The sequence below is a fragment of the Sorex fumeus genome, unplaced genomic scaffold (genome assembly GCF_029834395.1).
Source record: "Sorex fumeus unplaced genomic scaffold, SorFum_2.1 ptg000046l, whole genome shotgun sequence".
Classification (NCBI taxonomy): Eukaryota; Metazoa; Chordata; class Mammalia; order Eulipotyphla; family Soricidae; genus Sorex; species Sorex fumeus.
In genome coordinates this window covers 15,160,264-15,186,759 of record NW_026606103.1, presented here as the reverse complement: position 1 = coordinate 15,186,759, position 26,496 = coordinate 15,160,264, and the positions used below count along the sequence as shown (strand labels likewise).

At 43.3% G+C, this 26,496-nt stretch overlaps 1 protein-coding gene across 1 annotated transcript; it reads right to left on the bottom strand.

Annotated features, from left to right (window-relative positions):
• Nucleotides 1-2,131: 2,131 nt before the first annotated feature.
• On the bottom strand, nucleotides 2,132-3,349 carry LOC130031258 (transmembrane protein 184C-like). The gene has a single exon (XM_056122520.1). It carries the CDS (start codon nucleotides 3,347-3,349, stop codon nucleotides 2,132-2,134), a length of 1,218 nt encoding a protein of 405 aa, XP_055978495.1.
• Nucleotides 3,350-26,496: the final 23,147 nt, after the last annotated feature.

Below are 26,496 nucleotides of genomic sequence, written 5' to 3'. Positions count from 1 at the left end.
TTACTGGACCCGCTCGAGCAAATTGATGATCAACGGGAGGGCCTGTACTATTATTACAGTAGGGCATTTGTTTTCTACACAGCCAACCCAGATTGGATCCCTGGCAATTTATGTGGTCCCCTAATCACCAATAGGAGTGTTCCCTAAGCGGGGACTGTGGAGTAAGCCCTGAGAAAAGAAGATAAATAAAGGATAGAATTGGTGAAAAAGAAGAAGGAAAAGAATGGTGGGAGGAAAGGCTAAAAGAAGACAGAATTGAAGGAGAAGGGAATAAGCAAGAATGAAGAAAGAAATCAAAGAAAGAAAGTTAGAAATAAGGGAAAGAAAAACCAAAAGAAGCAAGTATCAAAAGTAAGAAAGGAAAGAATGGAAGGAAGAGGAGAAGAAGGAAGGAAGGAAGGAAGGAAATCCAGAAGGAAGGAAAGAAGAAGAAAACTGGAGGATTCCAGGACTGAAGGAAGGGAGGGAAAGAAAGAAATCGGATGGAAGGAAGAAAAAAGAACGAACGTATTAAAAAAAGGGGGTAAATGGAGAGGGGAGTATGGTAGGAGGGAATGAAGAATGGAAGAAAAAGGAAGGTAGAGAAATAAAGGAAGAAATAAAATAGAATAAAAGAAACAAAAGAAAGAAAAAGAAATGGGGAGGAAGTGAGGGAGGAGGGAATCAATGAGTGAAGAAAGAAAGGAAGAAAAATAAAAGGAAGAAAAAGAAACGAGGATGGAAGGAAGGAATGAAGGAAGTAAGGAAAGAAAGAAATGGAAGAGAAAGAAGGAAAGAGTTAAGAACAGAGGTAGGAAGGTGTAGAGAGAGCAAAAAGGAAAGGGAGAAAGGAAAAAGAGAGGAAGGAAGTAAAAGAGAAAGATGAAGGACGTAGGAAAAGAGGGAAGGAGAGAACGGGAGAGAGGAATAAGAAAAAATAAAGGAAGAAAACAAAAGAGAAAGAAATAGAAAAGAAAGATGATATGAAGGAGAAGGAAGGAAGGAAAAGGGAAGGAGGAAGTGGAGGGAGGGAAGGAAGGAAGGAAGGAAGGAAGGAAGGAAGGGAGGGAAGGGAAGAGGCAGGGAGGGAGGGAGGGAGGGAGGAAGGAAGGAAGGAAGGAAGGAAGGAAGGGAGGGAGGGAGGGAGGGAAGGAGGGAAGGAGGGAGGAAAGGAGGGAGGGAGAGAGGAAGGGAGGGAAGGAGGGAGGGAGGACGGGAGGGAAGGAGGGAGCCAAGGATGGAGGGAAGGAGGGAGCCAAGGATGGAGGGAAGGAGGGAGGGACGGAGGGAGGGAAGGAGGGAGGGAAGGAAGGAACAAAGGAAGGATAGTAGGAGGGGACGTAGGGAGGCAGGGAGGGAGGAAGGGAGGGAAGGAGGGAAGGACGGAGGGAGGGAGGAAGGGAGGGAAGGACGGAGGGAAGGAGTGAAGGAGGGGAGGGAGGGAGGGAGGGAGGGAAGAAGGAAGGAACAAAGGAAGGATAGGAGGAGGGGACCAAGGGAGGGAGGAAGGGAGGGAAGGAGGGAAGGAGGGAGGGAGGGAAGGAGGGAAGAAGGGAGGAACAATGGAAGGATAGGAGGAGGGGAGGGAGGGAGGAAGGGAGGGAAGGAGGGAAGGAGGGAGGGAGGGAGGGAGGGAAGGAGGGAGGGAAGGAGCGAAGTAGGGGAGGGAGGGAGGCAGGGAGGGAGGGAAGGAAGGAAGGAGGAAAAGAATGAAAGAAAACACCCCCCCCTCAGTTCCTGTGGGCAGACACTGGGACACTCCCTGTCTGCCTGTGGTAGTGTGGGAGCCTCACTGGAGGCAGGTCAAGGTGAGCCTAATGAGTCTGTGCAGAACTGGAACTTGTACCTGGACCGAACGTCCTTATGTCTGATGTCTTCTCCATAGATTGGCTGTCCAAGCGATGGTCCTCTGCATTGCTCTAGGATGGGAGGGAGGAAAAAGAATAAAATAAAAAGGAGAAAGGGAGAGGGGAATACAGTAGGAGGAAATGAAGAAGGGAAGAAAGAGGAACACAGAGAAATAAAAAGTATTGAGGAGTACAGCACTGGATGATGGATTATGGCTTATGGATTCTGAAGTCTCAGCTTCTTCCATGTGTTCTTCTGTGTCATTTTACATGACTTACGTATATGTAACTGTACTAGGCACATTCTATTCTACCAGGACTTCTTCAAGCTCTTGGTGACTACCAATGTGTGGCAGTGATGTGGAAGAAGTGACTGAAGTGTCTGGTGACGAAGACAACAGGTTGAATTGCTCATCTTCGTCCATTGGAACAGTTTTACTTTTTGGTTTCCCCCTTAACGTTTTGCTAATGTTCTTCGCCTGCTTAGAAATGTCACTTTTGATGTCAGAGATATCCCATATTTCTAGGAACAAAGAGCAACATGTTCCTCGTTCTTCGTCTCCCATATAAGGGGCATAAGAGAAGGTGTAGTGGTGGACTATGGCGGCAATGAACATTTCTATGCAGATGATAAAGTCCTGCAGCCCCGTGGCCACTGTCTCTTCTGTCTGCCACTCCCAGGTGGAGTTCTGGGAAATTACACCAAATTTCACCAGCAAAGCAATCAACACTGCTTGCCAGAATGTGACAAAAACGACAAGCTTCACACAAAGGAACTTTCCTATTGCCTGGATGGGCCTCAGCTCCTCTTTCAGGGCTTTATGAAATATCAGGAGGCTATACATGGCAAAGAACTGGGACACGTTGTGGATGATGACCAAATACATCCAGGCTCTGTGCAAGCTGAAGGTTCCTTCACTGTACACCTTGAATATCTCACAGATCACGGCGGCGTAGGTGGTGATCAGCCTGATTAGGATGTACTGCAGCACTCCCAGCTTGCACCGGTACAGCAACACCTCTCCCACGGGGCAGGGTGGGCAGCAGCAGAAGGGTATGGGGGGCTGCGTCTTCTCTTTGCCTTGCATCATAGCTTCCAGGTTGGGGTACTGGCTCTTCAAGTAGTTGAATAGGAAGTTCATAAAGTTGTAGAGGACATACGCTTCGTAACACTCCCGCATGGTGTCCACGTAGATGGCGATGGACGGATACTTAAGAGCCACCCAGCTGTCTATGCTGTACACGGGCACCATCCAGAGGATCCTCATGATGGGTTTCTGAAGCTCGGGCCTCGTGTAGTGCACCAAGTGCTGCAGAATCTCCCAGAAGGTCACGGGGATGGTGAACAGCACGAAGATCCCGGCGATAAACCACGCCTTGGTGTGGATACTGACTTCCAGCTTCTGCAGGTGCCACACACCCAGGGGGATGGTCACGACCACGGCCAGCAGATAGAGGGTCAGCACTAACGGTCGGATCCAACGCCTCCAGTTCTTAAGTTTAGGCACGCACGTGTCGAGCATTTCTCAAAGGCTGAAGGCAAAGAGCGCAGAAAGTCTCTGAGGCCCCTGCGCTGAGGTCCAAGGTTATAGGTGGATGCGCATTCCATGTAACAAAGCAGCAGTGTGACATCAGGGGTACCGCTGGGCGCCGCCCCCGCTGTACCACTGACGGCCGCCGGGGGCGCTGCGGGCAGCATCCTCGCTGCTTGCCTGCATCTGGCCCCTTACAAAGTCCTGGGACCCCTGGCGCGACCCCTTGCCCCTGAACCCCTGCACTCTGTCTGGCCTCTAAAGGAGAGCAGTGGCCTACATTGAGATGGTCCCGGCCCCTTCTCTCGGGGCCAACCTTCCACCCTGGCTCTCCTGGTTCAATCTTGCTGATGATGTACAGGGGTGAGGCCCAAGAGGGTCCTTCACTCCCTGGGAACTCCCCGGACTGTTTGTACACTCTGGAGCTGCTTCTGCAGGGCTCTAAGGAAATCTGCCTGGAGCCGCAAACCCCGAGTCCAGTTCATCAGAGCAGAGCGCCCTGGTTGCCTCATTCCCGGGCAGATCTGCTTTCCCGGCCTCAGGTTTTTGTGGAATCATCTACTACATACAGTGTTCCTGTCTCATTAAGCACATTAAGCAATTAAATAAGTGGAGGGAGTTAATCCTTCCCCTAATGCTGATCATCCTGGCATTCTTAATGATCGTGGTATGTCCTGAATGTGTGATCGCTGCAGAAGCCTAGTTTGGAACATAAAACCCAGCAACAATCCAATATAAATACTGATTTCAAGGGCTGGATTGATAGAACAGCAAAAGTGTTCTTGCCTTGTAGATAGCTGACCTGGCTTAGATCCCCGATACACAGTATGGCTGCTCTGACCTCCACCAGGAATGAGGCCTGATCATATGGATTGCAGTACACCCAGAGCACTTTCAGATGGGACAAAAAAAAAAAACACTGATTTTGTTCTCCAAAGCTCATAATGAATGCTGATAAAATGTAACAAGATTGAAAAGATTTCAAAAATTTATTCTCTGAAAAACCTGGCTTAAAGTAGAAATTAGGAAAAGACAGATGTTGGAAAAGCATCAATACGCTTGTAAGTTAAACAGTAAACTTCCAAAGAAGCATCGGCATGTGGAATACAAAATTCAAATCAGCATTTTTAGTTGCATAAACATGTGAAACAAATTAGTGTGATTAATGCAGTCTCTCGAGGAAAAAAAAACTTATAAATGCACTTCTAGTGAGGTGTAGAGATATATCACAGGGGTTAAGAGACTGGCCTTGCACATGTCCAACCCTAGTTTGACCCCCAGCACCACATATGCCCCCCAGAAATGCCAGCAGCAACACGCACAGACTGAGGCAGGAGTAGTCAATAAGTACCACCAGGGACTTGTGGACTCTCTGAGCCCAAAGGGCAAGTCTTCAAATAGATCCCCAAAGTTTCTACCCTTAAAAGCTAGAGAAAGGGCTGGGCGTGAACTACACAAGATGGAAGGCATGACTTGTATTGGCACGGCCTGGGCTTAATCCTTAACAACCACATGGTGCCCAGCACCATACAGAGGCCCTGAGTACTACAGGAGTGACTCTGGAGAATTTCTGAGGAGAACCCAGCAAAAGTAAGAAAGTAGGCCATGAAGAACTACCATATCAAAAGTAGATGAAGGAAATAAGAAATAAAGACATGATTCAGCTGACACAGAAGGCAGTTCTTTGAAATATTAACACAATTGAGAAATCTCAAGACAAACTCATCGAGAACAACAGAAACTTATCTCCTACCCTGTCAGATGAGAACTAGAAACTCATCTCATACACTGTCAGACTACAGTTACAACTGAAAATCTTACCTAAGGGCTCAGGTTTAACTGCAACTCTCCAATTCCATAACAGTTAAAGAATGTTACAAACTTAAACCCAGTAACAAAATCTCCTTCAATCCCTACCTACTCTATGTAATAGACATAAAGGCTATACAAGTAAGCATCATATGAATAAATTACTTTCAAAAAATAGCTTCCATATTCAACCTGATTTCAAACTCTTTGTGAAAATAAGAAACAGGCACAAGTTTACAGCATTTCAAGATACAAAAAGTTATTAAAATATGTATGCTTCTATGCATAATACTGCAATTACCTAGCAAGGGTTGTGGTAGCATAGTGAAGGGATGGACTAAAAGTATAACATGGTTCTGGAGGTGGGAACATGGCAATTGTTGGCCAGGGAACTGTTCTAACTGTTTGTCAAACCCATAGCTGGTATTAAAACTATTATAAGCACATCACCTAAAATGTCATATTTTTTAAAATTTCACTAGTGTTCCCCACTTTTAATTTTCTCAAAACTATGCTCCAGCAATAACCACTTTACTTACCTCTTAATAAATACTTAGTTTTCATTTTTACAGAAACAGACACAGGGAAAGTTCATTTGCTATTACAATTACAAAGGAGCAGTTTATCTTAAACCCAATTTTGTAAGTTCAGAGAGATATAACAAGAGTAAAGGTGTGTAGCTGAACACAGTTTGATCTCCAGCTCCATATATGGTCCCCCTGAGCACTGCCTGGAGTGATCCCTGAGCACAGAGCCAGCAATTAGCCCTAAGCACCACCAGGTGTGACCCAACCCCCGCTCCCCACTCCTACCACCAACACCTAATTATGTAAAAAGCCAAATCCATACACATGACTAGTCTCAGTGCTCATAAACAAAGAGAGAGGGGAAAATATTAGTCCCAAGGGCTCCTGGGTGGAGAAGTCAATAAAGCACAAGCAAGTCAAATGGGAACAAACAAAAAGCCTGGAGACACAGCTGGACCTTGAGAAAGCAGGAAGGACAGCAGCCCGGAGCAGGTGACACAGTAACCCCAGGTCATGGCATGGCCAGAGACTTGCAGACACCTCCCTCCTCTGGGCACATCATTAAGCACTGACCCCTTTAACACTTCCACAAGAAGAAAACATCCGACCCCATCAAAAATGGGGCGAGGAAATGAATAGAAACTTTCTCAAAGAAGAAATTCGAATGGCTAAAAGGCACATGAGAAAATGCTCTACACCATTAATCATCAGGAAGATGCAGATCAAAATAACAATGAGATATCATTTCACACCACAGAGACTGGCCCACATCCAAAAGAACAAAAGCAACCGGTGTTGGCGCAGATGTGGAGAGAAAGGGACCCTCCTTCACTTCTGGTGGGAATGTCAACTGGTTCAACTCTTTTCAAAAACAGTATGGACGATTCTCCAAAAATTAGAAATTGAACTCCCATTGGACCCAGCAATACCACTCCTGGGAATACATCCCAGAGAGGCAAAAACGTATATCAAAGTGACATCTGCACTTGTTTGTTCATTGCAGCGCTGTTTACAATAGCTAGAATCTGGAAAAAACCTGAGTGCCCGAAAACAGATGACTGGTTAAAGAAACTTTGGTACATCTACACAATGGAGTACTGTGTAGCTATTAGAAAAGATGAAGTCATGAAATTTACATACAAGTGGTACTACATGTTAAGTATCATGTTAAGCGAAATAAGTCAGAAAGAGAGGGACAGACATAGAAAAACTGCATTCATCTGGGGAACATAAAGTAACAAAATAAGAGACTAACACCCAAGAATAGCTGAGATAAGGACCAGGAGGTTTACTCCATGCCTTGGAGGCCAGTCACACGTTGGGGGTAAAAGTCAGCTCAGATAGAGAAGGGAGCACCAAATAAAGGGTGTTGGGAGGATCCTCCCAGGATGGAAGATGCGTGCTAAGAGTAGACTATCGACTGAACATGATTGCCACTCAATGCCTCTTTTCCAAACCACAGCACCCAAAAGGAGAGAGAGAACAAAAGGGAATGCCCTGCCACAGAGGCAGGATGGGATGGGGGGTAGGGGAGTGGGAGGGATACTGGAATAAGTGGTGGTGGAGAATGGGCACTGGTGGAAGGATGGGTATTTGATCATTGTATAACTGAAACCCAAGCACAAAAATGTGTAAGTCTACAACTGCACCTCATGGTGTTTCACTAATGCAAATTAAAAAGACCCAAAAAACTGTGTTTTTCAGGAAATTTTGACACATGGTAAATCCTAAACATATGCTACCAAGTGAATAAACCAGCAAGAAACAGAAATGCCATGTTGATTCAGCCTAGACAGGTACTCTAATGAGTCGGAATCTTGAAGACAGAATGAAGAGTTGCAGGTTCCTGGTGAGAAGAGGGAGGAGCGTGTGCGTTATTTACAGAGCAGTCTCCACCTGCAGAGGGAAGGGGAGAGGAAGATGGAAGGCAGAACACTAAAAATTTCTCAGGTACAGCAGTGAGTAGGGAAACAGTGAGAAGTACAGCTCCGGCAGAATTCCAGCAACAAAGCTCCATCCTAATAACCAGGTTGCACTGAAGGAATGTGCAGCAGCATCGTGCTAATGAAAACAGTATCTCAGAACCCGTTCAACCCTCCTAATCTGACTCAAATTTCCACATGAGTTTCTTGTCAAAAATAGTTTTAAAAAGCACGTCAGGCCCAAATGAGCAACTACCTGACAGCGGACACCTGCGGTTTTACAAGTGTTCTAGAAGTGAGACTTGAATTGTAAACCAGGATCTGCACCAACGCAGGGACCCTTCCCCCCAGGTATACCCGTGGCAGGGGTCATGGCCTCTTGGGTTGCTGCAGATCATGCATATGACAATTAATTTCCCTTTCATGCTGCACTGGACCCATATCTCAGCCTCCTTTACAGAACTCTTATGACTAAAGCCTGGCTACCCCAGCTGCATTAAGCCAGTAGTCTGCTGTTCTATTCCAAGCAAAATTCAACAAAATAACTGTGAACACAAGAATCTGTACAAACCTAATTCAAAAGAAAATATTGCCTGGATCAGTGTTAGAGGTCCCACAGAATTTGCACAGGAGCACCAACGTACTATACTTGAAAGAGGAAGATACTATACTTGAAGGGGGAAGAAGAGAACACTATTGATCAAGCTGACGCCTCAACAGGGAATACCCACATTAAGAATCTCTCTGATAAAGAATTCTGAGGTGAAGCTAAGAGGATGTTATTGAGCTCAAAGAAACAGTGGAATGGACATCCAATAAAATGGAGAGGATATGAAAGAAATGGTGGAAGGGGCAGTCAATACAGTACAGAAAGAAATGAGAGCATAAATTTTTAAAAAAGCTACAAACAGAATTGTCACTAATAAAAAATTTGGTAGATGAAATAAAAAACTCAGGGGATGCCCTCAACAGTAGAATAACAACGGCTAAAGACAGAATCGGTGAGCTTGAAGATGTGCTCCGGAAAACATAAAGGCAACAACAGAATATGGTAAAAGACTTCAAAATAGCTCAATGGTGAGTAAGAGATATATGGAATGAGTTCAAAAGGCATAACATAAAAATCATCTGAGTACCAGAACAGGGAGGCAAGCCCAATTACTACCAATATTGGTAGTAACTGTTAATGACATCACTACTGAGAAGTTCCCAGAGCTGGAGAATGCAGGCTTCCAGATCCAAGAAGCCCGAAGGGTACCAGCTAAAAAAGACCCTAATAAAACGAATCAAAGAAACATAATGAGAACGACAAATAGCAAAGATAGAGACACAATACTGAAAGCAGCAAGATCAAAGAAGAAATCACATACAAAGGAGAACTTTTTAGATTTTCAGCAGACTTATCAGACGAAACGCTCTGGGTCCAAAGATATTGGAATATAGTTTAAAAAAAAACTCAATGAAATGATTTCCTCAGAATACTGTATCCAGCTAGACTCTCATTCAGATTTGAATGATATACTACTTCATGAATTAATAACAGCTCAGGAATTTTGTAGATTTAAACCTTAAATGAAAAACTGAAGGGGCTAGTGTAACACAAAATAAAACCCCAAAATAAAACAATCTTCTACAGAATGTTGGCACAAAACCCAATGAAAATATCCTCTCTTATCGTCAATGGTTTAAGTGCACCAATAGAGTCACAGAGTTGAAAAATGGATTAAAAATCTAAATCTATCATTCTGCTGTCTATAAGAAAAACACAAACAGTCATAGTAAAAATAGACTCAAGGTCAAGGAAGGAAAACGAACTTTCAAGCAACCAATTTCTTCAAAAAAGCCAGGGTAGCCATACTAGCATCTGACAACATAAATTTTAGGATGAAAAAGATAAGAAGTGACAATAAAGGCCATTTCACAATCGCTATCACCCCATTGTTCATCAATTTGCTCTAGCGGTCCCAGTCACGTCTCCATTCATCCCTGTCACATGCTAGTGTAACCCAATGACATATTGGGGGCTCTTTCAGGGTCAGAGGAATGAGAACCATCATTGTTATTGTTTTTGGCATATTGAGTATGCCACAGGTAACTTGCCAGGCTCTGCCATACGGGACACTCTCAGTAGCTTGCCAGGCTCTCCGAGAGCAATGGATGCTTTTGGGACAGCCTCTAATCACCTTTACAGGTGTTCCCAGTCAGTAATATATGCGAGAATGATACTCTCAGTAGCCTGCTGGGTTCTCTGAGAGCAAGAGCTTGAGAATAAGAGGTTGCAAGGCCAGAAATGTGGCCGCACACTTCCGGGAGCTGGGTTTTATTTTATTTATTTAATTTCACAATAATCAAGAAATATGTACATCAGGAAGAAATTACACTCCTAAATTTATACATGCCCAAGAGGGGTCAGCAAAATGCTTAAAACTTCAAGGAGGACATTGTTAGCAACACAATAGTAGTCAGAAAATTCAGCACTGCTTTATCACCTCTTGATAGATCAATGAGACTAAAACTAAAAAAGGAACTACTGGTGCTGAAGGAAGAAATGGAAGAGAGAGGGCTAGTAGATATTCACAGGGCTTTTAATCCCCCAAAAGCAGAATACACATTCTTCTCCAATGTACAGGGAACATTTTCCAAGATTCCTGAGTGCAGAGACAGGAATAACCCCTGTGCATCGCCATGTGTGACCCCCAAAAAATAAAATCTAAATTAGCTAGAATGCTACTAGGATGAACTTCAATATAAGAAGAATCACCAAGGAGAGAGAAAACCATTAATAATCACAAAGAACTGATCACCAAAATGCAACATATGTATGCATATGTATATATATATATATATATAAAACCACAAATATATTATCTCAATATGAGTAAACTTTGATGGAAGAGAAAAATACTTTAATATCCAGAGCTGACACTTGAACCATCTTAGTAATCTCCAGAACCAGTGAACAAAACTAGTGGCCCAAATCGTTGTTTCTCACCCTTTCACTGACTACAACTCCCTTCGGGCCTTGTTTCTTCTTGTGGCACCCCGTTCTATCAGTTGGTATTCTAACCTTGTCACAAGACTAGAGGCAAAAATCACCCATTTATAGATTTAAACCTGTGTTCCCCTTGTAACATCCTGGAGGGCCCCTAGGAGTTATTTGATCTCTTGTTGAGTAATGCTGGTCTACAAAGTTCTATCATCTACTCAATCTGCTTAACAATTGTGGAATATACATATACATATACATATACATATACTCGTTTACATGTATTATACTGCTCTCACCAAGCAAGGGATGTAGGGGGGGAATGAAGCAACAGACTAGAAGTATCATTTGAGGTGGGGACTGGGCAGTGGCTTCCAGGGAACTGTTCTAACTATCCATTAAAACCATAAATGGTATTTACACTATTATAAGCATATCACCTGAATTATCATAATAATTTTTAATTGGCTAGTGTTCCCCACATTTAATTTTCTCAAAACTAAGTTCCAGAGGGGCCGCCGCGAGCCCTCGCGGCCGCCGTACTTGGGCGCGCCCGCGCATGCGCCCTGAGCCGCGTCTCGGCCAGGCTAGGCGGGTCAGCACCGAGCGCGCCTCACCAGCTCTGCAGCAGGCACCCAGCTGGGCCGCCGTCTGGGTTGTTCTGCTGGGGTCCGTCACCTCCTCCTAAGGATGCATCCCGACTTATCTCCACACTTGCACAACTGAAGAGTGCAACATCTTGATACACTTGCTTGAGGAATGTCACAAAAATCGCGGCTCTCTGAAATGTTTTGGTCAATGCAATGATCTTGATTGAGAGATGAGAAAAATGCTTGAAGAAGGAGCAGAGGCATGGTAATGCAATGCGAAAGAGACTATTTAATTCCCCAGAGGATTCTGAAAAATAAATTGTATTTTCACTGGATGTCTTGGCTGAGAGAAGACCTAAAGCCTCTTGGTTGACAGCTGAAAGAAGTCTCTCATTTGGTCTCTAGAACCCTTTGCCGATCCGTAGACACAAGGCATGGAAAGATCCGGAAAAGCCTGGATTCTGACAATGTTGGCAGACCCTTAAGTTCTCACCAGCAAACTTGACTTCCCACTTTCCCCCTTTCTCTCCACCAGGGAACACTGGAGTAACTTCTCTCCCTCAATAAAAGAACTGATTTTAATCATAAAACACACACACACACACACACACACACACACACACACACACACAATGTTCTAGCAGCATCCCTTTTACTTACCTCTTAAGAAATAATTTGCGTTTTTAAATAAATGGACCCAAGAAAAGTTCATTTGTTAATGGTCATACAATGACTAAATAGCAGTTTATCTTAAACCGGATTTTGTATGATCAACGAGATAGAACCAGGATAAGGCTGTGTAGCTGACCCCAGCTCCACATATGGTCCCCAGAGTATTCCTGCTTCCTGGAGTGATCCTTGAGCACAGAGCCAGCAGTAAGCCCTACGCACCACCGGATGTAGTCCAACCCCCCTTTTCACTCCTGCCATCACCACCTAATTATGTATAAACCCAAATCCATACACATTACTAGCCTCAGTGCTCATAAACAAAGAGAAAGGGAAAAATATTAGACCCAAGGGCTCCTAGGTGAAGAAGTCAATAAAGCACAAGTAAGTCAAAAGGGAACAAACAAAAAGTCTGGAGTCAGAGCTGGACCCTCACAAAGCCAATGGGAAAGACAGCAGCCTGGGAGCAGGTGACACAGTACTTCCAGGTCACGGCATGACAGAGAATTGCAGGCACCTCCTTCCTGACACATGTCCACGACTTGATGTCCAGACACACCATTAAGTACTGACCCTGTTGACTCCCACATAAGGAAGGTTTATTTGGTAGAACACATACCAGACTGGCTACACACTGTGACACCATATCTGTCAGTGTTTCTGCATCTCCTCTAAATACGGACCCTTCTGGTCTGGCTTCCTTCCAGGACCCATATCTCCCAAATACAAAATAATGATAATAATAATAATAATAGCGGTAATTTAAAATGAAATTCTAAAGACAAAAATTAGAATAAGACTCCCATATAGTACAGCTGTTTGACTTCAGGGTAGTTGCCCAAAAAACTGAAAAGAGTCAAAAATAGATATTACAACCAAGCACACAGCATTATTCACAATAGCACAAGCATAGAAGAAGCAACGCACAAGTGTCTAGCGATAGAAGAGGAAGTAGCAGAATGCTGTATAGACATAAAACAGAGCACTACTGAGCTTCTCAGAAAATTCTGACACATGGTGAGCACTAAAGACATGCTGCCAAGTGAACAAATCAGTGAGAAACAGAGAAACACATATTGAATCAGCTTAGACAGGAACTCTAATAAGTAGCTGGAATCTTAGAAACAGAACAGAGTTGTGGTTGCAGGTTCCTGGAGAGAAGAGGGGAAAGCATGTGCATTATTTACAGAGCAGTCTCTGCCCTGCAGAAGGAAGGGGAGAGGAAGATGAAAGGCAGTTGGTTGCACGACATCATCACTGTAGTTAGCATCGCTGAACACATAAGAACAAAGATGCCAATTTTTTTTTTGGCTTTTTGGATCACATCTGGTGATACTCAGGGGTTATTCCTGGCTTTACACTCAGGAATTACTCCTGGTGGTGCTCCAGGGGACCATATGGGATGCTGGGAATCCAACCCGTGTCGGTCGCGTGCAAGGCAAATGCTGTGCTATCGCTCCAGCCCCTGAAGATGTCAATTTTATCTTTTAATAATGTCAACTGGTTCAGCCCTTCTGGAAAACAGTATGGACGATTCTCAAAAAATTAGAAATCGAGCTCCCATTTGACCCAGCAATACCACTCCTGGGAATATATCCCAGAGAGGCAAAAATGTGTAGTCGAAGTGACATATGCACTTGTTTGTTCATTGCAGCACTCTTTACAATAGCCAGAAACTGGAAGAAACCTGAATGCCCAAGAACAGATGAGTGGTTAAAGAAACTTTGGTACATCTACACAATGGAGTACTTTGTAGCTGTTAGAAAAGATGAAGTCATGAAATTTACATACAAGTGGTACAACATGGAAAGTATCTTGCTAAGCAAAATGAGTCAGAAAGAGAGGGATAGACATAGAAAGATTGCATTCGTCTGGGGATATAAAGTAACAAAATATGAGATTAATACCCAAGAATAGCTGAGATCAGCACCAGGAGGATTACTCCATAGCGTAGTGGCCAGCCGGGTATCCTAGAGGAAAGGGCAATTCAGATAGAGAAGGGAGCACCAAATAAAGGATGTTCGGAGGACCCTCCCAGGAGGGGAGATGCATGTCGAAAGTAGACTATGGACTGAACATGTTTGCCACTCAATGCCTCTTTTGCATACCACAACACCCAAAAGGAGAGAGAGAGAAAAAAAGGGATTGCCCTGCCACAGAGGCAGGGGGAGATGGGGGGATGGGGGTGGGGGGGATATTATCCATGGTGGTGGAAAATGTGCACTGGTGGAGGGATGGGTATCTGATCATTGTATAATCGAAACCCAAGCATAAAATATTGTAAATCTACAACTGTACCTCATGCTGTTTCACTAATAAAAAAATAAATAATAAAAAAGAATTTCTCAATGTTTCTTGGGCAGGGAGGGCTTTTACCCGCCCCCCTTGGGGCGCCCGAGTGAAGCAGCCTGGCGCAGAGTCTGGTGGTTTGGCTATGTCAGGCGTCATGTTACTCCCTTCAAGGAGAAAAAGCTGGGACCAAGCTCCTGCAACCGAAAGCCTCGAACCCAACTGCCACCACACTCAAGGATGCTCCCCACATGCTCAGGCCGTCTTAATCACTTAACTTCCTGTTAGACGTTGATTTGTTCGAGCGGGCGCCAGTAACGTCTACATTTGTCCCTGTCGTGTGCTAGTGTAGCCCAATGGCATCTGTTCACTCTGGGAGCATGAAGAGCCTCAAACTGATCGTTTATGATCTTGATGAAGAAGTCTGACCATCTGGTACGTGGGCGGCCACACGGTCTTTTGACATCCCGTGGAATCCAGTCGGTAACAGCTCTAGTCCAGTGGTCGTTTTTAAATCTCATTACGTGACCAGCCCATCTGATTTTTGACACCTATGTAAATGAGACAGCGTCCCTGATTCTTGATCATCGACGGATGTTGGAACTCCGGATTCTTTCTCTCATTTGAGTGAAACGTGATATTCCAAGCATAGCTCTCTCTATTCTTCTTTCGGAGACCTGAATAGCATTCTCATCCTGTTTGCGTAGGACCCAGGTCTCTGAGGCATATATTAATGCCGGAAGAATAGTGGAATCAAAGAGATTCAAAAAGAAGAACAGTCTAATCAAAGAGAGTCGGCTCAGGCCGACTAGTGAACATATTCCTGGACCGTGCAACACATCATAAGACATTCCCTACCCATTCTCCATAAGTACCACACCACATTTGATGGGGTACAAATACTAGGCAAAAAATCTTTTAGGGAAATATATATATATGCATAGATACATATTTTCATATATATAAACGAAAGCTCATATCACTGAACCTTTAATAACATGTTAGTGATATCCTAAAGTATGTTTTAATGGCCCCTGACAAAATAGAACAATCTTCACACTGTTTCCTCTTTGGAGACTTTTTTTGTAGCATTTTCAGTGGTTTTTCAAAACAGACAATACAAAATGTATTATTTCAGTTGTGTTTTGGGCTGGAGAGATAGCACAGCAGGTAGGGCGTTTGCCTTGCACACAGCCAGCCCAGCCAAGCAGGGTTCGATTTCTCTGCCCCTCTCGGAGAGGCTGGCAAGCTAACGAGAGTATCTCGCCCAAAGGGGTGACATTGAATATAAGATATATTCAATATGCCAGTCATAGTAACAATAAGTCTCACGATGGAGACGTTACTGGGCCCTCTGCTTGACCAAATCAATGAACAATGGGAGAACCGTGACCCTGTTTTGGGACAGGGACTGGGGCTTGGGATGGAAACATCCCAAATTGGGTAGTGGGAAGGTGTAACGGTGGTAGAATTGGTGTTTGAATATTAAATATAATCATTTATTGTGAACTACCTTACAAAATTTTAAAAAATTTGTTTTTTGTTTTTTTGTTTTTCTTTTTGGGTCAAACCCGGCGATGCTCAGGGATTACTCCTGGCTCATGCATTTAGAAATTACTCCTGATGGTGCTCGGGGAACCATATGGGATGCTGGGAATCGAACCCGGGTAGGCTATGTTAGCTGCGTACAAGGCAAATGCCCTACCTGCTGTGCTATCGCTCCAGGCCCAAACATTTTTAAAAAGAAAAAGAATTTCTCAGTGTTCCATGTAGGAACCTGTCCGCTAACAAGTTTCAGAGAAATGACTAAAGCAACTTGGATGATGCCAACAGAGAGGAGGAGTTCTGGTTTTCTTGCCACTAAAAAACAAACTGTCAGGGACCCCTTATGCTCTCTTCCACAGAAGCTATTAACCCCTTGCTTCCCGGGGAATGGAAATCTTGGTAAAATAACGGTGAGTTTCTGAGGATAGGTAAGAAAGACGAGTAACTCCAAAATATTTCCTCCCAGCCGTCTAAGACAAAAAAGTTGCTCACTCCTCCACACGCAGAGTAATACGAAAAGAAAGTCTCAGCTCACCAGATGAAGAGGGGTAAAAGGAAAGAGAAAAAGATGGTGAGCAGGGAAATAAATACAGGATCCTTGGGAATTCCCCAAAAGAAAAAAGACAAACACAACACATGGGTGGCTAATTAACCCTTCCTCACACTGAGTAGGTAGGTGATCAGTCTCTCCCAGGCCCCTGAGTGAGAACCATTGTCAAGGCGCTGTTCAGACCAGGCAGCACTCTGTGGGCCGCTTGGGGCCAGTCCTGGCACCTGAGAATCAAACTCCATCCAGAAGGGAAACTCACTTCCCACATTCTGAAAAGGACTCAGAATCCAAACCCTCCCTGGGAGAGGAGCTAAGGGCTTTCCTGTAAGTCTGACCAGGTAAGGTGTTAGGGAAGTTCCTGTTGTCAGTGAATCCCATTGTTCCCTAGCCCGCCTGCCCAACTTCTCCTGGAGTCTGTGGGCTGCTAAGGAAGGCTGGTACCCTCAGGCACCTTCTATAAGGACCCAGATCTCCTTTCACCCACCAAGCCAGGAATTCCAACTTATCTTAGTATTGTACCAGGGCCTCCAAATGTAACAGTTCGATTAATCCATCACACCAAAATAAACTTTGGGATATTAAGAAAGGAGAGTGAATTATTTCATGTTAAGACAGACCACAACCAGGTAAACTTCTAGAACTGTAGCCAGACAGGGGCACTGAGCACTTGACATAGGAACATTCCTGAAACCACTCACTGGGGGCAAAGAGAAGAGGAGCAAATAAATGGGGCTTTTCAATTGGTTGTGTTGTGACAATACACTAAGTTACACTGAGGCAAGAGGGGTCTTAGTTGTGGTTCCTGTTGCTGGAAATCTTTGTTATGGACACATTCCTTTAGGTCCCATAGAGACATCTATTAATTGACTAATTCTTTCTGTGACCCTTCCCTACTTCTCCACCCGGGTAACAGGTGGGTTTGGGTCCTTCTGCTCCATTCTGAACCAAGATTTATTACTGATGACCTATTCTTCTCTGGTAGGTTCCTAGAATGAGCCACTCAGAGTTCCTGCCTCTGGCTGTCTCCTGGTTGCCATTGCTTAGCTCACGCTCACATTTCTAACTTTGCTGTCACTATAGCAATACACCATGAGAAGGTATTTCTTAATTCAGGTGGTACAGCAGAAGCAGAGCAAAAGTACAATTTAATCCTTATATATCAATGTAGCCTGATACACCAATGGGAACAGTACATCACTGCTCAGACCACCTTGAACCCAGGGTTAAACCCCAAACTCACATGAAGCACTAGTAATAATGAAAAAAGTTAAGAAATTTCACCATTCTTTGGACAGAGACAGAAGCCCAGAACACTTCTCAAGTGCTTCATAAATTCTGACACTGACTGACATGACCTAAAGCAACAAAATGCTCTACATAACCACTGAACTACTAAAGCATCACAAGAGTCAATGAACCTACAATAAGACCGAGGGGAGAAATAATAAATAATTGAACAGAAGAGGTAAAGAATACAATAGTAGGACTCAGCATTAGAATGGAACAAGCCAAAATTGAATCAGTGACACACGTGGCGGGGGTTGAGGGAGTATGATTCTGCCAGCAGGTCAACCTGTACCTTCAGGCGAGCGCATCAGCAGCCTGTTGGTGTCTTCAGTGCTGCTGTGCCTTTGGTCGGACCACAACAACTTGGGTCCAAGTTTGCCAGAAAGTAAACCAACAAAAGTTACATATGTGGGAGCTACACAGACAAACCACCGCTGGCTCAGCTATACAGGCTCCTTTATTGGCCTTATTTTCAGAGACCCATAAATTTCGAAAGAGAACAAAAGCCATAGTTAAGGCCGGTGGTGCACTGTGGGAGAGCAGGCGTGCCCTACATGGCATATGCCAATTTCTCTGAAAAGATGGAAACAAGGGCCATGATCCAGAGACACAAAAGAGTCTTATACAGAGCAGCTCACTGCAGAGATGCCTCCAGAATTCAAGCTAGACCAACTTCACTGACATGCCCAGATTTGGTGGTGGCGGTGGTGGGGGCGGCAGGCATTGTCCCTCCACCTGCCCCCTAAACCCCACCTCCCTGGCGGTTGCCAACTTTCAGAACTCAGAGAGAAGTTTCAGGTAAGTGGGTTCAGAGACAACAAACTCCTGGCTTCAAGGGTTAGGGGATGGGCCGGTCCCTCTCTTCCCCCAACCCCATAGGACCCTGGATGTCATGCTCACAAACTGCCTCTGGCTGCTACTTAAGCTTCTTAATGGCCATGATCCAGAGACACACAAAAAGAATCTCTAATCAAGCAGCTTGCTGCAGAGATTTTACACACCCCACTTATCTAGAACGTTAGAATTCCAAGAGCACGCTAAGGCTCTTGTGACCACGAGACCTCTTAAGTGAATCATAACAAGCAATTCAAAAGGGAGCAGAGGGGAAATTGTCTGCCATAGAGGGAGGGGAGGGGTAGGAAGGTGGGGATACTGGGGACATTGGTGGTGGAAGATGTGCATTGGTGGATGGATGGGAGTTTGATCCTTGTATGACTGAAACTCAAACAGGGAAGCTTTGTCACTGTCTCACAGTGATTCAATAATTTTTTTAAAAGACAGTACACATGTCCTCATCAATAAGCAAGAGATGGAGGCCAGAAATATAGCAAACCAGGTAGGACACTTCCTTGCACATGACTGATCTGTTTGATCCCTTGTTCCCCATGTGGTCTGCTTAGCCAGCCAGGATTGTTCTCTGCATGCAGAGCCAGGATAAGCCCAGAGCACCAGTGGATGTGGCCCACAAATAAATAAAAAAGAGGTCTAGAAAAGAAAATTTTTAAATAAATAATGTAAGCTATTTAACTGACAACAGAAGAGAAAAATCACTGAATTATAGAATTTCTAGAAGGACAGTAAAGAAACAAATGCAATAGTGTAGTGGGTAAGGTACTTTCTTGCATGATGCTAACTTGGATCCAATATTCAATATCACCCAGAATCCTCCAAGTCCCACCAGGAGTGACCTCTGTGTACAGAGCTAGGAGTAAGCCCTGAGCACTGCTAGTGTAGACCCCAAACAAAACTTAAAATGAAAAAAAATCAGTAAAAAACTCCCCAAGCAAAACTACAGATCCAAAATGGATTCACTAACACACAGCCAAGGCAAATTAGATCTTCAGCACCCACATATTTTCCCAAGCCCCCTGGGTGTCACTCACAATCACTGAGCCAGCAGTAAGACCTGAGCTCCTCTGGGAGTGATGCAAAAAAAAATAACCTAGAAATCAAACTAATATTCACAACAAATGTAAAAAACTACATGAGTATTATCATTCATTTTACAAAGGAAAAGGAAAGGAACCCCGGGAATGGGAAAATACTACATGTTTATGGGTATGAAAAATTAACATTGCCCAAATGATAATACCCAAATTATACATATTTAATGCAGTTGTTCAAGATTCTGATGACATTCATCAACAATTTAGAAAAACTTTTAGTGAAATTAATACAGAATCATAAAACTCCCTGAGAACTAAAAGCAATTCTAAGAAAAAAGGAGGGAAGTATTGCTTTTCCTGGCTTAATATTGTACTATAGTAAATTTTCCCACTATAGGATGTACGGTTGTCAGTGAGATCCCAGAAATACCCAAAAGGGCCATGGGTGAAAATTAGTTAACTGGAGGTGGTGGTGGTGGTGGGGATAGCCTAAGACTATATGGTTAACTAATAAGATAGGAAGATATAGGAAGAATCAAGATTGGAAGGGGGCACATTAAAGATAAGGTCAGAAGCAACGTTGCAAAACATAGTAATCAAAATTGTGATCTATTGAAAAAAAAGCAAACTCTCAGGGCCATGGGGTAGAATTGACAGCACACAGATATAATTCACATATTTATTGAAAAATCTATGACAAATTTGCTAGGTACATGAAGTGGGGCAGGCAAGTCCTCTTCAACTAACATGTGTGCAAAACTGGGGAAAAAATGTAAAAAAAGAGAAAGATATACGTATCTCATATCCACCCAAACTTAATTCAAAGTGAGAATTTAATTCAAATATAGACTTTGAAATTGGACCATAATCCATACAATACATTTATTTATTTATTTATTTATTAACTTTTTTTTTATTAGTGAAACACCATGAGGTACAGTTGTAGATTTACAATTCTTTGTGCTTGGCTTTCGATTATACAATGATCAGATACCCATCCCTCCACCAGCACCCATTTTCCACTACTATGGATAATATCCCCCCACCCCCATCCCCCCCATCCCACCCTGCCTCTGTGGCATGGCAATCCCTTGTGTTCTCTCTCTCCTTTTTGGTGTTGTGGTCTGCAAAAGAGGCATTGAGTGGCAAACATGTTCAGTCCATTGTCTACTTTCGACATGCATCTCCCCTCCTGGGAGGATCCTCCAAACACCCTTTATTTGGTGCTCCCTTCTCTATCTGAGCTGCCCTTTCCTCTAGAATACCTGGCTGGCCTCTAAGCTATGGAGCAATCCTCCTGGTGCTGATCTCAGCTATTCTTGGGTATTAATCTCATATTTTGTTACTTTATATCCCCCAGATGAATGCAGTCTTTCTATGTCTAACCCTCTCTTTCTGACTCATTTCACTTAGCATGATACTTTCCATGTTGTACCACATATGTAAATTTCATGACTTCATCTTTTCTAGCAGCTACATAGTACTCCATTGTGTAGATGTACCAAAGTTTCTTTAACCACTCATCTGTTCTTGGGCATTCAGGTTTCTTCCAGTTTCTGGTTATTGTAAAGAGTGATGCAATGAACAAATAAGTGCAGATGTCACATCGACTATAGGATACATTTTTGAAAGAATTTACAGACCTGTCTAGGAAAGGAACCTCATAGCTGTGTGCAATGGTTTGATTTCACTGGTAAAAGAAATAAAAATACAAAGGGGATTAAAACAAATGTACAAGTGATTACAGAACAAATGAAACTTGAGATAAAATTTTAAAACTGCCCTACTGAGTGGGAGAAAATATTTTCAAACATATAACAAATAAAGGACCAGTATCAAGATGTATAAAGCATGCAAAAGCTCAAAAAAACCCAAATCATCACATCAAAAAAGGAGAGAAGTGAGACCCACCCACAAAGGGGACATATAAATGATCAATAAGTGTATGAAAACATGATAAGTATCAAATATTACGAGGATATTGCAAGTCAAAACAATGAGATATTATCACACACCAGTGAAAATGGCATATGTCACAAAGACTAGAAACAACTACTGTTGGCAGGAATGTAAAAAAGGATCCCTCACTGGGAAACTGAACTCGTTCAACTTCTAGGGTAAACACTCCAGAGATTTCACCAAAACAATAAAAATGTAATTTCAAAAAGGTTCAGCGATTTCACTTGTTGGCATTGCCCCACTAAAAACAAAAAATATTAATTTGAAAAAATATATGTATACCTGTGTTCATCGAAGCCCTAATTAGAATAGCCAGGATATGGAGACAACCCAAACATCAATGATGGATGAATAAAGAAGTTAGGACACACGTGCACACATGCAGATATACACAATGCAATTTTACTAAGCTATTACAAAATAATGATATCTATGACTGGAGCTGGAATAAGTCAGAGGGATTAAGACAAAAGCCTTAATTTCAATAAGTAAGTTAGTTGAAATAAGTAAGAGACATTAAGACAAAACTCACACAATCTCTGTCATGTGTGATATTGGGAGTCAGAAAACAAGGAAGTAGAGAGTGTCAAATATGGCAACCCCTTAACCTTGAATTCCAAACCTGAGATTACCATGCACTTAGGGGAGGAGTTGGATAAAACAAGAGGTGAAGCTGGAAGTAGCACATGGATAGTGGTGGAATGTTGGAATGTCTTGTGCATTTTGGTGGGATGAACTGCAATAACTGTAATAATAAATACTGTTCCCCCAAAAAAGCAGTGGTTAGAACTGTTGGTCATTAATTATTTGTTAACAGGGAAGGCACACATGACCTGCAAAGATTAACCTTAGACCTGTCACTCATCATCCTCACTTAGGAGGACTTGAAATGCTACTGACTGAAGTAGTGATGGTTTGCAATGAGAAAAATTCTCTCTAGCTTTCACATGACTCAAACTATGCACACAGGCTTATTATTTTAACCATCTTAGACATCCATAAACTCCTTTGGTGTTCAACCCACTTGGGAGCTAGATGGCAGTGGTTGCTGGTCTCCTGGTGTATTTAGGGCTCATTCAAGCCCGGAATGGGTGGAAGGGAACACAACAATCTACTGGGGTCTCCACCTATAGAGTCGGAGTGCAAATAACCCAGAGCACAAGCAACACAGCAGAGCCAGAGAATCAGAAATCAAATTCAAAGCAATGAAGGAAAAATATACAGGCATACTTATTTACTATATATATATAAAGCAATCAATACATCACAATCTTCCAAAGTGCACATGGGATATTTGCTAGGACTGATCATTTTTCAGACCACAAAAATTTTCTTAGCAATTTCAAGAAGATCTAAAACATGCCAAGTAACTAATGTGAACACAATTGCAAGAAAGTAAAAATTAATCATAAAGAAAAATTAGAACTACATATATGCATGAAAATAAAAAAAACTCTGAACAGCCAATGGTACGAGAATGAAAGTTAAGTGGAAATTCACTTAATCACTTAATCACTTAATCCCCGTTATTCATCGATTTATTCGAGCGGGTGCCAGTAACGTCTCCATTCATCCCGGTTGCGTGCTAGCGTAGCCCAATGGTATCTGTTCGTTTTAGGAACATGTAGAGCCTCAAACCGATCATTTAGGGTCTTGACGAAGAAGTCTGACCATCTTATAGGTGGGCGTCCACGTGATCTTTTGATGTCTCGTGGAATCCAATCAGTAATGGCTCTAGTCCAGCGGTTGTCTGTAAACCTCATTACATGTCCAGCCCATCTGATTTTTGATGTCTTGGCAAATGAGACAGCGTCTCTGATTCTTGAGCGTTGACGAAGATCAGAACTCCGGATTCTATCTCTCATTTGAGTGAATCGTGATATTCCAAGCATAGTTCTTTCGATTCCTCTTTGAGAGACCCGAATAGTGTTCTCATCCTGTTTTCGTAGGGTCCAGGTCTCTGAGACATATGTTAATGCAGGAAGAATAGTGGAATCAAAGAGATGTGCTCGTAGCTGGAGGTTCTTTGTCCTTTTAGTTATTTCTTCAATGCTCTTGAAGGCATTCCAAGCTGCTCTCTTCCTCCTGCGTAACTCAGGTGCCAGGTCATTCGTCATGTTGATTTCTCGACCTAGGTATATATAACTGTTGCATTTGGAGATGCTGGTTCCGTTGAGAGCGAATGGAGCGTCAGGAACAAGGCTGTTTCTCATAAACATTGTCTTCGTAAGATTCAGCTGTAGTCCAACCTTTCCACACTCACGGTCAAAGTCCGCAAGCATTTGTGCCGCTTGGCTGATGTTTGGTGTTATTAAAACGATGTCATCAGCAAAGCGGAGGTGGTGTAGTTGCCGACCATCTATCTTCACTCCCATGTTTTCCCATTCTAGTCGTCGCATGATGTTCTTGAGGGTGGCACTGAAGAGTTTTGGTGAAATGGTATCACCCTGCCGAACCCCTCTCTTGATATGGATGATTACTTCTTTGTAGAATGGTGAGATCTTGGTAGTGAATCCGCAATAGAGCTCACGAAGGATCCTGATGTATTGAGTTTGTACGCCCTGATTGGCTAGGGCTTCCATGACCGCTTCCGTCTCAACAGAATCAAAGGCCTTCTTTAAATCAATGAATGTTAGACAGAGCGGCATCTTGAACTCCCGAGATACCTCAATGAGCTTGGTTATTGTGTGGATATGGTCGATGGTACTGAATCCTTTTCGGAATCCAGCTTGTTCACATGGTTGTCCTTCATCTAGTGTTCTGCTAATCCTATTCAGGATGACTCGAGTGAATAGTTTGTAGATGACAGACAATAGGCAGATTGGGCGATAGTTGCCAATGTCGTGGATGTCTCCTTTCTTGTATAGTAGTACAGTCTTGCTGGTTTTCCATTGGGATGGAACCTTGCATTCAGACAGGTAGCGTGTGAAGAGTCGAGCTAATGTATTGATGAGTACTGATGGTAAGTTCTTCAGGTGTTCAGGTCTGATCTTGTCTGGGCCAGGTGCTTTTTGTTTCTTTACCGACGAGATGGCATGTTGGATTTCGGAAGGGAGAACATTGGGAACGACATATCCATCATGTGGTATGTGGTATGTGGGCAAGTGGATGTGGCTATTAAAGAGATCTGAGTAGAATTCATGAATAATCTTCTCCATTGCCCTTCTGGAAGATGTGATAGATCCATCATGATGTTGGAGGGCAGTCATCTTGGTTTTGTAGTTGGTGAAGGACAGGCGGGCATTACGAATGTTTTTCCTAGCTTCTGCTGCATCTACCAGTACTGCTGCTCTCCTGTTTTTGAGGTTATCCTTGATGGCTTTTCTGCACTGTTTTGCCAGTTCGGACGTTTGCTTGTGGTTGCCTGAGGCACGTGCCACGCCACATTGGCGAATAAGTTCAAGAGTGTTCGAAGAAAGACGGTTTTTTGTGGTTATCTCTCTCTTGGCATTCCTTGCACAATCATGGAGGTGCTGAATCATTCGATCGTATTCCTCATCAATGTTGTCAATGACGGCATCTTCCCATGTTGCTGCAACAGAGCCAAAGAGTTCCCAGTTGGTGGTTGTTCTGGGAGTCTTCTTCTTAAACCTTGCATTCTTTTCTCCTCGTTCTGTGAGGTAGAATTTTGCACGAAGAAGACGGTGGTCTGATCCCGTTTGGAATTTTGGGACAACAGCAACATCGGTTAGGCAAAACCGCCGATTGAATATGATGTGGTCTATTTCATTGTGGAACCGTCCATCGGGAGACTCCCATGTCCAACGTTTAGATTCAGCCTTTTGGAATTGTGAGTTACCATGGAAGGTTTTGGTTGACATGATGAACTCAGACAGTCTGTCACCTTGTTCGTTCCATTCCAGGCCATGGGTTCCGATGTGGAGTTCATCGACTGATCTTCTTGGTCCTATCTTGGCATTAAAATCATCGACAATGATCTTGTAGAAGGTGTGATCTTCTTTATAGAATTTCTCCAGCTCCATGTAGAATTTCTCAGTTTCTTTTTCACCATAACTGGATGTTGGTGCGTAGACAACAAAGATAGAAACTGCCGGTAGTGAGCCACATTTATTCAAGTGTAATCGTCCGATTCGGGTTGTTAGGCATTCAAATGAATCAATGCTTGTGACTAAGTTTGTGTTGACAAGGATACCGACACCACCGACGCCTCTTTTATCACATGTTCCAAGGAACAGTTCTTCTCCAGTGTCGAAAACAGCATGATGGGATTGATGTCTTCTCGTTTCGGTCAGACCAATGATGTCGTACTTGATCTTTCGTGCTTGTACCATAAGGTCTTCAATGGATGCAGCAGATGCCAGCATACGAGCATTAAAAGTACAGACAATCATTTTTGTTTTTCTGCGTTTTGGCAGCCCATGTCTGCCTTGGTGTTTTATCAGCTTCTCCTTCCATATCCTTCTCGACTCTGCATAATCAGGGCTAGGGGAATGAGATCCATTTATTACTGGATTTGGCATATCAATTTGGTCTATTTGGCATAGATCACGGATAGCTTGCCAGGCTATCTCTAAAGTGGAAATTAGAGGGGGAAAAATGACACAAATAAAAAAGGAAACACATCTTTCTAAAACATGTGACATGCTGCCGAGTTAAGAGAAATTTCACAGCACTGAAGGCCTACGTCAAGCCCTGGCAGCCAAAAACCTCCAGATTTCAACCGCTGCCATGGTCACGGCTGCTCTTCACATGTTCAGGCAGAGCCTCACCCATGACTGAACCTATTCCTCGACCGTGCGGCTGCATTTCATACCTGACACAACCCATCTTCCAAGATTGGCACACCACATTTGATGAAGGCAACCAATTCTTGAGGGAAATATATCTTTACACACACACACACACACACACACACACACACACTCACACACACACACACACACACACATATATATATATATATATGTATATCACTGTTCCTGTCCTCCCATTGTTCATGGATTTGCTCCAGCAGCCCAGTAATGTCTCCATTTTGTGACTTGTTGTTACTTTCTTTGGCATATCAAAGAAATCGCGGGTAGCTTGCCAGGCTTTGCCTTGCGGGCAAGATACTCTCAGTAGCTTTCAGGGCCTTTGAGAGGGACGAAGGAATTGAACC

Coding starts and splice junctions, on each gene's coding strand:
- LOC130031258 (XM_056122520.1), bottom strand. CDS start 3,349: ATGCTCGACACGTGCGTGCCTAAACTTAAGAACTGGAGGCGTTGGATC.